Here is a 17,629-nt window from a genome sequence, read left to right as displayed (position 1 = left end):
TTTACAACAATGCCAAGGTTCCAGCCAAAGACAAGAACAGTCAGGAAGACTAAGACCAGATGAAACTGATTGCAATGCTAAGCTAAGAGGTCTAGAGTTGATCCTAGAAGCCATAAAATCTATAGGTCAGACAGATAGGGTGCATTTCCAAAGTTAAATCCAGCAGTAGGATGGAAAACAAATAGGAGATTGAAGGCAGAGAGCCTGGTTAGAAGGTCACTTTTACAGTACTCACAGTTTATAGTACAGTACAATATTTAGACCACATGTTTTGGACTTGGATAGACTTTGGACCCACTGCTTAACTTCTCTATGCCCTGGTTTTCTCATCTGTAAATTGGGAATAAGAGCCCCAGCCCCTCAAAGAATAACTACATAGAGTAAATGATACAACACAGGTGCTTAGCATAATACTTTAGTAAACATTCAGCAAATCAGATGCTTTTATTACAATTGTCACCTGAACTCCTCATAGTTTGTGGTAGTTCCAACAAGCAGGAAAAAAGTCCATTTGTGTGTAAACTTTTTTTTGAGACAGGATCTCACTCTGTCACCCAGGCTGAAGTGCAGTGGTGCAATCATGGTTTGCTGTAGCCTCAATTTCCTGGGCTCAAGCTATCCTCCCACCTCAGCCTCCCAAGTAGCTGGGACCACAGGCACGTGCCACCACGCCCGTGTAATTTTTAAAAATGTTTTGTAGAGACAAGGTCTCGCTATGTTGCCCAGGCTAGTCTCAAACTTCTGGACTGAAGTGATCCCCCACACCTCAGTCTCCAAAGTGTTGGGATTATAGGCGTGAGCCACTGCGGTCAGTCTGTGTGTCTAAACTTGTAAAGGGCAAGGACAGACTCTTTCCTCAGGATCCCTCTCAGCATTCAGCTTGATGCTAGGCACATCCTGGATATCAGAAATGAACACTGACTGATTACAATTCAATCTTACCTTCTACAGGTATAAAAGGTAACATGCAAACATATACCAACACAATATATGAGGATGTGGGGCAAGGTGAGTCCTCTACTACCCAAAAAAAAAAAAAAACCAAACCCAGAAAATACTTCAATTCCCAGATTCCTCACCTCAAACATCCCAAGCACCTAAAAAACATTTCCAAAGCATCCACAATTCCTCTCCCCTCCACTCACAAATATCTAGAAAAAAGTTATAGGCAGATGAAAGCCACCTGTGGTCAAAGGATTTGTTTTTATATGTGAGCGATGGGATGGCTGGGCACCAGGTCTCAAGTACCCCCATGACTGTTTTGGGGTATTTCTCATTATTCCCCTCTCTTGCTTTACCTATTTTCACCATCACCATTTGACTCACCCCCACCCAATGCATACATTTTTTAAACCACCACCTAGTTACTATTTCACAGTTCCTACAGGTCAGAAGTCCAGGCACAGCATGGACAGTGCCAGTTAGGGCTGCCTTCTCATCTATGATTGGGTCCTCTCCCAAGCCTACTGGTTGTTGGCAAGATCCATAGCCTTGCAGATGAAGGACTGAGGTCCCCATGTTCCTCCTAGCTGTCAGCTGGGAACCACTCTCAGCTGCTAGAGTTTGCCTGCAGTTCCTTGCCATGTGGCTGTTGGGATCAGCAGTTCACAACATGGATGTCTGCTTGCTTCCAAGCCAGCTGGAACATCTGATTTCCTCTTGTGCAATCAGCTGAGAAATCTCTCTGCTTTGAAAGGGCTAGTTCAATCAGGACAGACCCACCATGATAACCTCCTTTAGACGGCTAAAGGTCAACCGACTAAGACCTTAATTCTATCGACAAAGACTAGCATTTGACTGAATACCTGAAGCAGGTGTGTGGACACCAAAGATGGGGAATCTTGGGGAAGGGAGGAGCAGAAGGTGGACTGTGGTAGGCACAATTGCCTTACATTTCATGCTTTTGTTTTTTGTTCACCTCAACTGGCCGAAGGTAAGCAGAGAGAGGGCAATTTTGTCTCCTTTGGTTTACTGCTGTATTCCTAACACCTGTGATAATGCCTAGTATATGACAAGTGCTCAATAAATACGTGTCAAAGGACCCTTTGGATCAGGGGTCCGCAACCCCTGGGGCCACAGACTGGTACTGGTCCACAGCCTGTTAGGAACCAGGCCACACAGCAGGAGGTAAGTGGCAGGCATGTACTTGAGCTCTGCCTGCTGTCACATCAGCGGCAGCATTAGATTCTCATAGAAGTGGGAAACCTACTGTGAACCACGCATGCGAGCCATCTAGCTTGCATGCACCTTATGAGAATCTAACACGCTTGACATGCCTAATGATCCTTTTTTTTTTCTTTTTTTTGAGGAGTCTCATTCTGTTCCCCAGGCTGGAGTGCAGTGGCGTGATCTCAGCTGACTGCAACCTCCACCTCCCGGATTCAAGCGATTCTCCTGCCTCAGCCTCCCGAGTAACTGGGATTACAGGCATATGCTGCCACCACTATGCCTGGCTAGTTTTGTATTTCCAGTAGAGATGGGGTTTCACCATGTTGGCCAGGCTGGTCTTGAACTCCTGATCAGGTGATCCACCCACCTCGGCTTGATGTGCCTGATGATCTAAGGTGGAATAGTTTCATTCCGAAACCGTATCTCCCCCACTTCCCATGCGGAAAAATTATTTTCCACGAAACCAGTCCCTGATGTCAAAAAGGTTGGGGACCACCGTGCTAGATCACCATGGTAGGTACTCAACATGCATACGTTTAGTTTGCAGTCTGGAAATGGGACTTCTAACTATATGTATTAAAATTAAAATTCTGGTTCAGTGAAATTCTACAATTTTATTTCTACCACTTTTGTATACAGTTCTAACAAAATAAGGTTAATGCAAATTTATGTGTAACCCCAATATCAACATTTATGGTACCTTCCTGCTCACTGACAGCCACACACAGAATAGTGAAACATTTGAAACACCCACCACATGCATTCCCAACTGAGGTCAAACAAGGCAACCCTGCCTTCTTGTTTCAGCTGGCATACTGTAAACAAGTTATCTTTTCTGCAGCATATTTAGTGTCATGCTTTTCATTGATGATTTTGCTGTATAAAATGGTCCCCCACAAGAAGTGCTGAAGTGCTGTCTAGTGTTCCTAGGCGCAAGAAGATAGTGATATGCCTCGTGGAGAAAATACATGTTAGAGAAGCTTGGTTCAGGCATGAGTTAATAGTGCTATTGTCAGTAAAGTTCAATGTTAATGAACCAACAATACGTATTAAATAAGATGTCTTTAAACAGAAACAAAGCCAGGCATGGTATCTCACGTCGGTAATCCCAGCCCTTTGGGAGGCCAAGGCAGAAGGATCATTTGAGCCCAGGAATTAAAGAGACCAGCCTGGGCAATGAGTGAGACCCTATCTCTACAAAAAATTTAAAAATTGGCCAGGTATGGTGGCATGTGCGTGTGATCCTAGCCACTTGGGAGGCTGACATAGGAGGACTGCTTGAGCCCAGGAGTTCCAGGCTGTAGTGAACTATGATGCATTTTTTGTTTTTTGAGATGGAGTCTCACTCTGTCACCCAGGCTGGAGTGTAGTGGCGCAGTCTCGGCTCACTGCAACCTCTGCCTACCGGGTTCAAGCGATTTTCCTGCCTCAGCCTCCTGAGTAGCTGGGATTACAGATACACACTACCATGCCTGGCTAATTTTTGTATTTTTAATAGAGACGGGGTTTCACCATGTTAGGCTGGTCTCAAACTCCTGACCTCATGATCCACCTGCCTCGGCCTCCCAAAGTGTTGGCATTACAGGCATGAGCCACTGTGCCCAACCTGTGATGCACTGTTGTACTATACAGCCTGGGTGACAGAGCAGGACACTGTCTCAAAAAAATAAAAATTAAAATTAAACAGAAACACATAAAACAGGCCAGGTTCAGTGGCTCATACCTGCATTCTCAGCAGGCGAGGCCCAGGTGAGTGGACTGCTTGAGCCCAGGAGTTCAAGACCAGCCTGGGCAACATGTTGAAACCCTGTCTCTACCAAAAAGTAAATAAATACACAAATTAGCCAGGTGAGGTGGTGTACACTTGAGGTCCCAGCTACTCAGGAGGCTGAGGTAGAAGGATTGCTTGAGCCCAGGAGGCAGAAACTGCAGTGAGTGAGATCATATCACTGCACTCTAACCTGGGCAACAGAGCGACACCCTGTCTCAAAAAAAGAAAAAAAAAAACAAACAAACACATAAAATAAGGTTATGTATTGACAGGTTGAAAAAGTGACCAGAGGCTTGCAGGAACCTAACCCTGTATTTCCCCTAGGAGCAATGGTTGAAGATTTGGTAATTCAGTTCTACAATTCAACTTTATAGAACTACCACGAGTAACAAGACTGTATTAGACCCATTTTACAGATAAAACAATGAAGCTGAGAGACAGGTGAAATGGCAGCTCCAGGCACACTATGGCAGAGCATCCTGTTTTATTTTCTTCACAGTACTCATAGACTGATTAATTGAGTTTACTTATTTATTTTCAGTCTAAGCCATTGCAAGTTCCATAGTAGTAGAGATTTAGGGACTTTTGTTCATCTTGTTGTTATTTAAATCCCCATGCTAAAAACTGTTCCAGGCACATACCCAACCCAATGAATAAAGAAATCTCCTATATGTTAACTGTGTAAATATTAGGGGTGATGTGATGGTTTAAAGGGAAAGGCAGTTACTTTCATTATGCTAAATTCAAAATATTTAGGGAGACAAATGCAGGCTTAAGATTGGGTGGAGACTAAAGAAAACCAAAAAGCCCAGAGTTGCGTAAAGTGGCACTGTCTCTGAACCCTAGAGAGCAGATAAAGATTGCCTGGGATGGAAACGTCACAGCTAAACCAAACTCTGGCAACTCTACAGAGTAAAGGAAAGAAAGATACTCTCTGAAATTGTATTTTTGCTTAGCATACCATTTCTCCATAACAGAGGAGAGAGAACAGACATGGACAAAAATGGTGCCTCTGAAGCCAAAGCTCAAGTTAAACCATGCATAAGAGTGAAAAACTGAGAAGAACAGAAACTCAGAGCAGGTATCTGAACCTGGCCCTGAGGCAGTGCCTGCAGAGTGAAAGAAATGCAAGTTGGACTTAAAAGGTTCCCGCATTCCCAGTCCAGGTGGAACTGATGGGCTGTGGCTGCCTGCAGTATGTCCAGCATCAGAAGCACTGGTGAGAAAGGACTCTAGAATTTCCTTTTTATGAATACAGAGAGGAAAACGAGATTAAGACCCTCTTACAAGAACTGAAGACAAAGAGGCGAGATCCCAGAATTAATGTTCACTGCTACTCTGAGCAAAAATTGAACAGTAAACAATAAAGATTTCAAAATTATAAAGAGCCACTTCAGTATTCTGTATTTAACCTTCAAAAATTAAGGTGACCTAAAGCACCACGAACTGAGAATTCCATTCCACCTCAACACCCTGTGCTCCTCAGTTATTATGAGAACAGACTGCAACCCAATTCAACTCATGTTCCAAAATGCAACAAGCAGCTTCAACAGGACATGCTGGAAGAAGCAGCACGTCTCATCGTTTACTGATTCATATTTTGGTAGCAAGGTTACAATTAGCTCACCGGTGGAGAATAAACCTATTTATAACACAGCAGTCCACCTGAAAGACATAATCATCTAAAAAGGTTCTTAGAGGAAAATAAAGTGCAGGTTCTTCCTGTACTGATTGCAGATTCCCAAGGTCCTTTTGGATAAAGTCCTCAGTCTAACCTTCCTGTGTTCACAGTCACCATTCTGGCCACTTCTCAGCCTCCATGTTCTTATGTAACATTTACATAGTGCCATAAACATACCCAGAGTTGCGTAAGAATTAAAACATTGCCAAACCAATAAAGCCTAAAGCAGGTCACTCCCTCCAGACTGTCTTTGATTAGCACAGGTATGCTGCCTAGTCAACGATGTAAGAGCCTGCCAGAGACAGAAATTAACTTGAGGAAATCTGAAAGGGGTCTACAAAAAAGCACAAAAAGAAATTAACCACACTGTGACATGCTGTACGTCTATCAATCACAGAGTATGTTTTTCTGCTCCATAAGATAAAAAAGTAACCCAGCATTGCTTATTCACTGAAGTCAGAAACGTGTCTAAAAATACCTCCCCGCCAACTGGCTATCAGTAAGTCAGACTCACAAATGTCCCAATAAGAGTGACACAAAATATTTCCTTATTTTACAGAGGGAAAACTGAGCCAGTCACAGAAAGGTTAAGTTACTTGTTCAAGGACAACTTGTAAGAGAGCTAAGTTCTAGGGCTGAAAACCAGCCTCCTCCCTCCATCTGGCTTTAACCTTTAACCAGAGTAGCCATTTTAATATGTTTTATCACATCTGTTCCAGGAGCTGTTTAAACAAAACTAATCAGAGGTCCTCTACAAGACTGCACTTCCACTGTACTTAAAATCCATGTCCACTCAACAAAATTACAAGGGTTGGCTTGAAATTAGATTTTCAGTCCGCTCACAAAATTTCAAAATGTTCCTATGAGAATGTCAAATATCTCTCTTGTTGCTTTTGTCTTAAGAAATGAATGTCATGTTCTCCTGCTACTAACTCAATTTTACATTTTTAAATGTGAAAATTCCAAAGCCAGGCCTTAAAACATGTACACCTATCAAACGGATGCTATTTCTAACTGAAACTCATTCTCCTTATCACTGGCCTTTTACTAAGTCCTAGTTAATTCATTAATAGAAATGCCTATCCCTTACTGCCCTCACATCATGTCCAAGTACCAGGCACCTTCAGGCATCAGAGCTGCCTGGCTCTGTCACTCCTCCAGCCCACGTAGGGGAGCACTATATAGGAAATGCAGGGGAGGGGAAAAAATCAACTTCTTGTTATCCCACAGCCTCTATTTTCCCAGAACTGACGTTTTACTTTAAGCCTTTTGCAGCAGTGGTCTCCATAGCATGCACTACTGGCAACTAGACGTGTCCCGGAAAAAACTGTAGTGTCTGGCCAAGAAGTTTAAAGGCCCTGGAGAATGTTTGCTGGACACACAACCTAATTTCCAATTTACCAAAAAAAGAAACGAACTCCCTATTTTACCCACCCACCTTAACCCCCACAAACATCCATTTTAGGACGATTACAAAAAAATGAACTCTGCCCCAATCAGAACCAATTGGATTATCAAACATTCTTAACTAGGCTCACAACCAGAAAAACCCCACAAACACTACATCAAATCAGCAGGGAAATGACTGTTAAAAATCCTGGATAAGGGGCAGGATAAAAATTCCTATACGAGGAATTTAAAGATTTATACATACACAAATAACATGGCAAACCTAGAGGTTCAATCTCCCCCCCTTTTTTTTTCTACCCCAGTAGAGAACATTATGTTACACATTCCAAAAAATGGTCCTTAATAAGGCCCGATGAACATCCTTATTCATGCAAATCATTATCTCACCACAAATGTCAAGCTCGGTTCATACACCTTCACCATGTTTCTCAAACCCCTCAGCCACAGAGCAGTGAGGCCGAAGAACACACACGAGGTGCTTAGCAGAAGCATTAGCCCGTGAACAAAGACCCCGCTGCACAGGCTCCACCACTGGGAACAAATATCAAAGCCGGAGATAATAAACTTGTTTTTGAGACTCCAAAGTGGCATGGTGTCTTTTCTTGACTGTCTGATTTATTAAAGACGACTGAACCCACCTGAGAATCATTATTTTTAGGGGAGAAGAGAGCCACAGAACACACTTGATCTCCCATTGCTGGAAGGTTAGGGGCTGCTGAGAAGTCAAAGCAGCAGGCTTTGTACATTGGGAGCGAATACAATCCTGATCATCTCTCCCAGATCCATCTGTGGGTCAATAATCGCTTCAATATAACTGCCAAATATAGCCTTCATCTACTACCTCAAGGCCAAAACACATTCGCCAGGACTCTCTTAAATGAAATATTTTAGGGTTTCATCTGCTCTTCTCAGCCCCCAAAGCCTCAAAAACAACACAGCCAGCGGAGTGTCCCGCAAAAAGGTACCCGCTTCTACAGAGGGGAGAGTGGGGGTGGTATAAGGCGAGCCGCAGACTGTGGGAATTGGAAGGTAAGGGGTGTGTGAGGGTGGGCGGGCTGGGAAGAGGCATCGTGTAGGAAGGTAAATAAGTACTGACCAAGGGCCGGGGATACAGTCCGGTGGTGGGATCTTTAAATAATCTTGGGGGGTTGGAGACACGTTCTAAGATTTCACCTGAAAGGCATCCACAAAGTGATTAACTGAACGGGCCCCCCGGGGTAGGGTAGGGGAAGCGAGGAGGAAAGCAAATACACCTAGATTCAGATCAACCCTTGGGGAACTCGGTTCCATAGGGTTAGGGATTCCAAAGCTAGGCTCCAAAAAGGTTTAGGGGCCTGTTCGTCCCACTTCCTCCAAATAGCCTCCACGGGGCATGTGTGCCGGAGGGCGGAGGGGGGGATTGCCCCACTGAACTCAAGGGATTGAGTGAAGGGGAAATGTGACTCCCTTTCCCAGAACATTAGGGAGGCAGGGGAGGGAGGGGAAGAAACACGCCAAGTGCAGGACCTGAAGGAAAGGTTAGAGACCCCTTCCCCTACAGTCTCGAGGTGCGCGGGCTCTCAACATCAGGATCCCTCGGAGAGGCTAAGACCCCACCGCCCGAACCCCACAATCTTGGCGGGAGAAAGATGCCCCCCAGGAGCATCTGGAGGGAGGGAAGAAAGCCCCCCGCCCCTGGACACGGTGAAGGACAGAAGCCATGGACCTCCAAATCTTGAGGCTGGAAGCTCGGGCTCCCCTCTATGGAACATGAGGGCGCTGGGAGCGCGACCCCCGAGAGCTGCCCGAGTCCAGTTCCGCCTGGAACAGGGCTCGGGTCCCAAGGGGCCCGGCGTGAGCTCCGCAGCCGAAGGGCAGCCGCGCCTCCGAGGTCTGGGAAGCTGACTGGGGGTCACCCCGACTCCTCCGCGCCCCCCACCCGGCCATATTGTGCGCGTGGGGAGGGGGCGCGCTGTAGCCCAGCGGCCGCGGCTCGAGGCCTCGCCCTCGCCCAGCCCTCTCCATCCCGGCCCCCGCCCCCCGCCCCAGGACTCACCCTGGATCCCCCGGGGCCCGGACCCGCCGCTGCCGGCGAGCAGGAGGACAACAAGGGGGAAGAAGGAGGAGGCTCTGGCCGACTCCGCCATAGTAACCGCCGCCGCCGCCGCCGCCGCCGCCGCCGCCGCCGCAGCCCAGCAGCGCCCAGCGCGCGCGCGCGCCCCCGGCGCCTCCCCTCCTCCCGCTGCCCGGCTCCCGCCTCCCTCTCCTCCGCCCGGCGCCGGCACGTGCACTCCCGGCGGAGCCGGCGCCGCGGCCGCCGCGCGCGCCCCCGAAGGGCGGGGCCGGGGCGCGCGCGGGCGCCCGCCTTAAAGGGGAGTGTCCCTGTTAAAGGGGTGGGCGGGGCTCACGCCTCGGCCAACCTCGCGGATCGGTGCCGAGCCCGGCGCGGAGGAGGCCGGAGCCGAACGTGCAGTCTCCTCCCTCTCCTGCACCCCACGCAACGCAGAATTATCTTATCAGAGTCGATCCCCCGCCCCTGTCGAATATTCTACGAATCCCGTGCGTGTTCCAGTTCCTCCATCCCTGCGCCTAGCCGCAAGCACCCAGCGCGTCCCCTGGGATAATCGCCACGGTCTCCTAACTGGTTTCCCTGCTTGATCTTGCCCCCTGCTATCCTCTGGACGCGGTAGCCTGTGTGATGGAATTGCAGCATGCTCCTTTTCAGAACACAGCAAAGATCTTTACTGATGACAGTATGGGTAAGGGTGCCGTGTCAGGCACTCTGACTGGGCGGGTAGGTAGAACCCTTTTGGTAAACAATTGTCATTATGCATCAAATGCCTTAGAATATTCATATCCATTTACCCAGTATGATCCCCTGTCTTCAAGAAATAATAAGAGGACAGATGTTTATTAAAAATGTTAACTTGTATATTTATTATTGTAAAAAGGTGGAAACTAAGTAGACAATAATAGAAAATGTTAAATTATGGCCCATCCATATGATGAAACATTATTTAGTAATTTAAAATCCTGTCTACAAAAACTTATGACATGAGAAAATGCTTACAAGATAATGTTAAATTAAAACAAAATGCAAAACTGTTCACAGCATTATTCAAATTGTATTGATAATATGTATTTATAGGAAAAAAAGACTGGAAGGATATTTACCCAGTAGTAACAGTAGTTATTGCCTTTTTTTTTTTTTTACTTTTTATTTTACCATTTCAATAATTTTTAAATATTTTTCAAATAAATGTTACTTTCAAATCTAGAAAAAATGCTTAAAGTAAACAAATCACTCCATATCTTTCTGAAAAGAGGTCAGTTTCTTTAGCTTGAGAAAGAACTTGATATAATGGAAAGGGCAGAATTTTTGCAGTCAAGATAATTCTGGATCTGAATTCTGCTTCTTACTAACTGAAAACTTGGGCAAGGTTTGAACCTCTTTAAGCACAGTTTCACCATCTGAGATCTAGGGGTGGTAAGGACAGCCAAGAGGTAGGGGGAACAATTTATTATATGGAATTCTCACCTTCTAAGTTTCACCAACGTGAAGAACTCCCATTATCATATCCAGAAAAAATAAAGCTGAAAACACACTCGCCAGACACAGTGTACACACAATCACATAAAGTCATGGGGAGGCATTGTCTACAAGTTGGTCAGTGTAGCTGAATGAGTAAATAACTTATTCTCCTCTCCCTCATCTGCCACAAATAGGCTCACCCCACCTAGTCCATCTAGGTGGTTTCCAATCCATGCTCTGTCCACCCAGCTGTGGTGCACACAGTGCTAGGTTACTGTGTTAGTTTCCTACTACCAAACTGGGTAACTTAAAATAACAAATGTATTCTCTCACTGTTCTGGAGGCTAGAAATCTGAAACCATGGTGTTGGCAGGGCCATGTGCTCTCTGAATGCTCTAGGGAAGAATCCTTCCTTGCCTCTTCTAGCTTCTGGTGGTTCCCAGGATCCTTGGTGTTGTTTGGTTTGCGGAAGCATAACCCCATGTCTTCACATGGTTATCTTCCCTCTACATCTACATCTCAGTCCACATTTCTCTCTTCTTATAAGGATACCAGTCGTTGGATTAGGGCCCACCCTAATCCAGTATGAGTACAAATGATCTTAATTGGTTACATCTGCTAAGATCCTCCTTCCAAGTAAGATTACATTCACAGGTTCCTGGTAGTTACGAATTTTGGGTGGACACTATTCAACCCAGTACAGTCACCAACCCCTGCAGTTAGGAAGGGAAAGCCAACTCCTCAGGAGCACATCTCTGAAGCCAAGGGGGAAAGAGGTGTCTTTCCTTATTCTTCGCTAAGTGCTGCCACTGTGGCTGCGAGGCCAGGGGTCCCAGAGGGGACCTGTGGTTGCTTCACTCCTAGACAGTAAAGTCAGCCACACAGCTAAATATACAGATCAGGGAACCAGAATGCTGGCTCCACAGACGAAATGCCGCCTCTGTCAGCTCCATCAGCTCACTTGATAGCATTGGACTTTGGGCAGATACTTTACCTCGCTAAACCTCAATTTACTCATCTTGTAAAATGCAGCTAATAATAGTTCTATGTCATAGAGATGTTGTTAGTATTGATAAAATATGGTAAAGTGTTTAGCATAATCTCTGACACATAGGAAGTGATCTAAAAAGAATAGCTATCATCATCATTATGAGTTGACCTTCACTACAATCCTAGGAAGTGGTTGAGGCATGTCAGAGTGTGCCCTGATGAAGCAACTGAGACTTAGAGAAGGTAAGCGATTTACCCAGGCTCACATACAATCCATCATTAAAGCCCACGGCCTACTGGTCCTGTGCTTTCTTCAACACCATAGCATCTCCTGCTTTTCTGGGGACTAGTCTTCAGGACCCAGCTGAAGGTGGGACATGAGGTGGAGTGGGGGAGGGGTGAATCATATGCCTCACACCCCATTTGTGAGAGTTTGGGGCATCTCCAAACTAGAGCTTTCCTAGGTGATGTGTCTACCTTCCTTTTAGGTCCTGCACTACATAGAGACTGCCTAATTCCTACCTGTGCCCTTCGCTCCTTCCCACAGCCTGGCCCAAGGATGCTTCCTCCTAGCTCTCCTCACCCTCCCTGAAGGCCTCAGTAAGTGTCCATTTTCATAAGCCTTCTTTCTTTTTTTTCTTTTTCTTTTTTAAAATTTCTTTTCTTTTCTTTTCTTTTTTCTTTTTTTTTTTTTGAGATGGAGTCTTGCTGTGTCACCCAGGCTGGAGTATAGCGGCATGATCTTGGCTCACCGCAACCTCCGCCTCCTGGGCTCAAGCAATTCTTCTGCCTCAGCCTCCCAAGTAGCTGGGACTGCAGGCACATGCCACCATGCCTGGCTAATTTTTGTATTTTTAGTAGAGACAGGGTTTCACCACATTGGCCAGGCTGCTCTCGAACTCCTGATCTCATGATCCGCCTGCCTCGGCCTCCCAAAGTGTTGGGATTACAGGCATAAGTCACCGTGCCCGGCCTTGTAAACCTTCTTAATCTTAGGGCTGGACCCACATCATAGTCTATGAACTGCTTTTCCCCTCTGCTCTCTTTGTCATGAGAGTCCCTAGAGCTAGCAGGAGCCACTTCTCTAGGAGAAAGTCTTACACCTTAGTCCCACTGACTAGAGTGACAAGTCAGTGTGACAGCTGCCACGTTGGTCACAACGCACAGAAACACCACTACTTAGGGGATCATTTGCCTTGCTGAGCAGCAGGGTCATTCATTCCAAGAAGGCAATAGCTCATCTTCACTCATCCATGCCACAAGCACTTACTGAGTACCTACAGTATACCAGTCGCGACATATAGACGTGAATAAGTCATAGTCCTTGCCTTCATGGAACTTAAAATCCAATAGAGAAAAGCATGAGAAAAAGAGCAGCAACAGGTTATCTCTGCGAGGACACAAGCCTGTAAAGAGCCAATGGAGGCCACTCAGGGGACATGAATGATTCAGCTGTGAGGGGACAGGCTGAGGAGCTGGGAAAGGTTTCACAAAGAGACAGGCTACGCTGATTCTTGGAAGATCAAAGAGTCCTCCCCAGATAGGCCTGTGTCGGGAGGGCAGGAGATGGCAGGAGACTGTTTTGCCTGGCGTTTAGAACCGTGAGCAGCCTAGCGGCACACCCAGGAAGATGCAGGTTGAAGATGGTGGAGAGTGGAAAGGTAATGTTGGTGAGCTAGGCAGACATGGAAGTCTACTTGGAAATGGAGCACACTGGATCGGGAGTCTAATAAGAGACACTCTTCAGTACACTTGGACCTCTAAGTGTAAATTGATAATGTTTGTGTTTTAGGAAAGGCTAAACTGATCATATTTGTAATCTGATCATATTGTGTTTTAGGAAGATCACTTTGCTGAACCAAGTGAATTTGAACTTTTTACAGAGGCTGGCTGGAGGAGGACAAGAATGGTTGTAAGGAAACCAAAGAGGAGGCAAAGCCCGTAGCCCGGGCAAGATAGGAGGTGGACCCGACCCCAGGCAGCCGCAATGTGAAGGTGGAAAAGAGAAACAGATTCAAGAGTTCAAAGAGGTAGAAATGACAAGATTGATTAGATACAGGACATGAGGAAAGGGGATGGCACCATATGACTCCAGGATAATCTTAGGTGACTAGCTGCCTGGCAGTTTCATTCAGCAGACTAGAATGGGCAGGTTTGGGAAAAAGAAAATGAGTTCCTTGGCTGGGCACGGTGACTCGCACCTGTAATCCCAGCACTTTGGGAGGCCAAGGCAGGTGGATCATCTGAGGTCAGGAGTTCAAGACCAGCCTGGCCAACATGGCGAAACCCCTAAAAATACAAAAATTAGCTGGGCATGGTCGTGGGCACCTATAATCCCAGCTACTCGGGAGGCTGAGGTGGGAGAATCACTTGAACTCAGGAGGCAGAGATTGCAGTGAGCCAAGATTGCACCACTGCACTCCAGCCTAGGCAACAAAGACTCCGTCTCCAAAAAATTAAAAAATTAAAAAGTGTAAAAAATGAGTTCCTTGTCAGGCATACTGAGTTTGAAGGTACCTGGAGCCACAGAGATGTGGATTTGGAAGTTAGCAGCATATCATAGTTATTCAAACAGCTCAAGGGAGCAAGAGAATCTGGAAATACAGCAATACCAGGAAAAAGGAAGAGAGAAGGAACAGTGATGGAAGTAGGAAGAGAACCTGGGAAAAATAGAATAATAGAAACCAAGGCAAGAGAAGCTTTCAAGAGGTCCATAGTTTGTAATGTTGAGAAGCGGTCAAGTAAGATGAGGAACAAGTCTCTTAGGATTTTGGTAACTTCTGATTGGTGACGTTTGCCTGAGCAGGCTCAGTGGAGGATGGGGTGAAGGCCTAACTTCAGGAGGCTACAAATGGGAGTGAAGGCTTAGAAACACTGAGTATCATCTATTATTTCAAATAACTTGGCTATGATGGGAGGGGGAAATTTGGATTTCCTTTGGAATGGTAAACCAGGTTCCTTGAGCAAATCTGCTGAAAACAACTCAAAATGCTCAGTAAACTAGCAAGAAAGTGAATACTCAAGTAAAAAACTAAAAATCAAAGAGGAAAGCTGATCACCAAAGCTGGCTTTTCTGTTCAGAGCCTTTGCATACGGGCGAGCTTGAACTTTGATTTTCACAGGCAAGCAGGATATAGGGGATAGGAGACAGAGCTCAAGCTCATCCAAAGTGGGGTATCTAATAACAGATCCTGTGCACAAGCTGTGACCCACAAAGGGTAATACACTTCATCTAAGGAAGTACTAGAAATAATTCACTCCTCAGACTGGGCACGGTGGCTCACACCTGCAATCTCAGCACTGTGGGAGGCCAAGGCAGGTGGATCACCTGAGGTCAGGAGTTCGACACCAGCCTGGCCAACATGACGAAACCCCGTCTCTACTAAAAAGAAAAAATACAAAAATTGACCAGGCGTGGTGGCGTGTGCCTGTAGTCCCAGCTGCTGGGGAAGCTGAGGCAGGAGAATCACTTGAACCTGGGAGGTGGAAGTTTCAGTGAGCCGAAATCACACCATTGCACTCCAGCCTGGGCAACAAGAGCACAATTCTGTCTCAAAAAGAAAAGAAAAAGAAAAAAGAAAAATAAATAATTCACTCTTCCAGGAGACTGCAAGGAAAACTGTCTGACTCAAACCTTGGCTCTTGAGATCGCACCACTGCACTCCAGCCTGGGCGACAGAGTGAGACTCTGTCTCAAAAGAAAACAAAAAACAAAACCTTGGCTCCGAGTGAGAATGGGAGAAAATATCCCCTGAGAATTCATAACGGCAAGCTGGCCTCCATGATGTGATTTTATTCAAAATTCACCCAATCTAGGCGGTCTGAAAAACTACACACTATTTAGATTCAAGTGGTCTGAGGCCCGTTGTACTTCCTGGTAGTACGTGGAAGAAATAAGAGCAAATCATCTGTAGAGGAACCCAAATTCAATTCAGGCTACAGGGAATTCTCACAGACCAAATTTTAAGAAAAATAATCTACATAGACAAAAATCCAAAATAGGCCCAAGAGAAAAATAACGGTCAACTTAAAATTGTATACTCAAAGAAATGGCTTTAAAGATCAAGGGCTAAATAAAAAATATATGTTATGTATGAATTCATGCATACTTTACTAACAGGTATTCACTAATAGAAGAGAAACAGAGTGTATAACTTATAGGTTAAGAGAATGAAGAAATACAATTATACAAAATAATCCAAAAGGAACTGATAAAGGAAATAAAAAGGACAATATAGGTTGAGCATTCCTAATCCAAAAATCCACAATCCAAAATGCTCCAAAATCTGAAACCTTCTGAGCACTGACATGATGCTCAAAGGAAATGCTCATTGCAGCATTTCAGATTTTTTATTTTTGGATTATGAATGCTTAACAGGTGAGTACCATGCAAATATTTCAAAATCTTAAAAACTCTGAAATCCAAAACACTCTGGTCTCAAGACAAGTGATACTGAATCTATGGTAAAGTGGGATAAATAGAAAGAAGAAAATAAGATGGTAAAAATAAATCCAAATATATCTGTGATTACAATAAATGTAAATGAACTAAATAATCCAATTTAAAAATAAAGATTTCCAGACTGGACAAGAGAAAAAGAAAAGGGGATTTCAGAAGGATACACAAGGTGAAGGGAGTGTTTACTCCCTTTTGTTGCTTTAATAAGAACAGAAAGACTGCAGCTTAGACTGCAGTAAAAGAGCCAAGAAGAGTTCAAAGATACAGGAAGAAGAAGTAGTAAGTAATCGAGCCAGTACCCAGGGTAGATGAGAAGCACAGGATAAAGATCCAGAGGTACAATGATTAGCCTTGGCCTGGAGGAGATTGCTAGACCTGAAGGAATGAGGTAAACCAAGAGAAAGTTTATAGGCATGAAGGGTCATCCTGATGTTCTCAGTCAGGCCCTCTGTTTTGGTACAGTATGCTCAGGGCGCATGGTGGCATATGATGGTAGATGTGCTTGAGGAAGGTGGTAAGGATTTGTAAAAAGCCACTGTGGAGAATGGGTGTGGTGTCCAGGAACATAGAAAAGCAGAAAGGGATTGTCAGAGTGGTACTGGGGCCCAGGCAGGTTTACAGAACATAAAGTTGAGGTCATAACAAGCCTCTACCATTTCTTTGGGAAATGCTTAGCAGTCCAGGCTGGGAGCAGAAGAGGGACCATTTGGAGGTTGAAGGTGTAGGGGTGGGGCCATAGCAGCTGGTGAAGGGACAAATGAGCCAGGGTGGTGAGGGAAGCAGAGGGAGGGCAGGTTAGGCAATGGAAAGAACTTGGATGGGATATGCCTGGTGGCTGAGGATGGGGGCTAATTAGAGGGATTGCTCTGGGCCCGAGAAGCCCAGAGGCCAGAGTCAGTGTTAGGGTCTTGCTGTGGTCAGCAGCCTGTAGTCTGTGCTTAGCAGTCCCATGGGATGATGTGGAGCTGTGATGTACTTGGAGAAAACCCTCTCAGGCTTTTATTGCTCACTTTCTACTCCAGAGGCAACTGCATGATTTTTAGAAGCAAGCCTTCTTTCGTTCTTTTAACCCTCACACTGACCTCATCCTCCCCCTACCCCATCCATCCCCCAGTGCCTCCTTGGAAATAGGCCCTGTGCCCTCAGCCTTGATGATTAATACATCAGTTTCTATCTATCTGGGATGCCCAGTGGCCAAACAGGATTGCTCTCCTGATCATTTTCCTTTTGTTGTAGACCTCACAGCTTTTGCCTATCTGGCCAGTCCCCTCCTGCGATGCTACAGTCCAGAACCTTACACAACACATCTCTGGGACTACTGGTGCTGTAACCTCCCTGCCTCCTGGTCACCCTCCTTCCAGTCTACAAGGCACCCTGCGACATAACTGTATTCTAAGAAAGCCTCCTTCATTTTGTCTGTCATCTGCCTTCTTCAGAATCCACAGGCTCCCTATGGCCAAGCCAAAAGCATGGCTTTCTAAACTAAGAGGGGATTTGAGAAATGATTCAGCTGGACTCCCTTGTTTCACAGATGAAGAATCTGACGCTCAGAAAAGATGCGTGACTTGCCCAGGGCGGAGCCAAAACTGTAGTGAGGCCTCTACGTGATGAGAACTTACTATCCAGTCTAACTCTCCT

General features: G+C 45.6%; 1 protein-coding gene across 2 annotated transcripts in view; it reads right to left on the bottom strand.

Annotated features, from left to right (window-relative positions):
- The window catches only part of ACVR1B (activin A receptor type 1B), a 46,032-nt gene extending 36,768 nt beyond the window's left edge, over positions 1-9,264 (bottom strand). The window contains exon 1 of one of the 2 annotated variants that reach the window (XM_025402964.1): positions 9,067-9,264. In XM_025402964.1, the coding sequence (XP_025258749.1) occupies positions 9,067-9,157 (91 nt within the window). In that variant the 5' untranslated portion in view covers positions 9,158-9,264. Of the gene's footprint in view, positions 1-7,418; positions 7,875-9,066 lie in introns of those variants that run through there. The other variant, XM_025402965.1, reaches the window with a different exon arrangement.
- Between the last annotated feature and the right edge of the window lie 8,365 nt (positions 9,265-17,629).

Source organism: Theropithecus gelada, chromosome 11 (assembly GCF_003255815.1).
Source record: "Theropithecus gelada isolate Dixy chromosome 11, Tgel_1.0, whole genome shotgun sequence".
Taxonomy (NCBI): Eukaryota; Metazoa; Chordata; class Mammalia; order Primates; family Cercopithecidae; genus Theropithecus; species Theropithecus gelada.
Note: the sequence above shows the minus strand (reverse complement) of the source record. Positions and strands in the feature narration are given on the sequence as shown.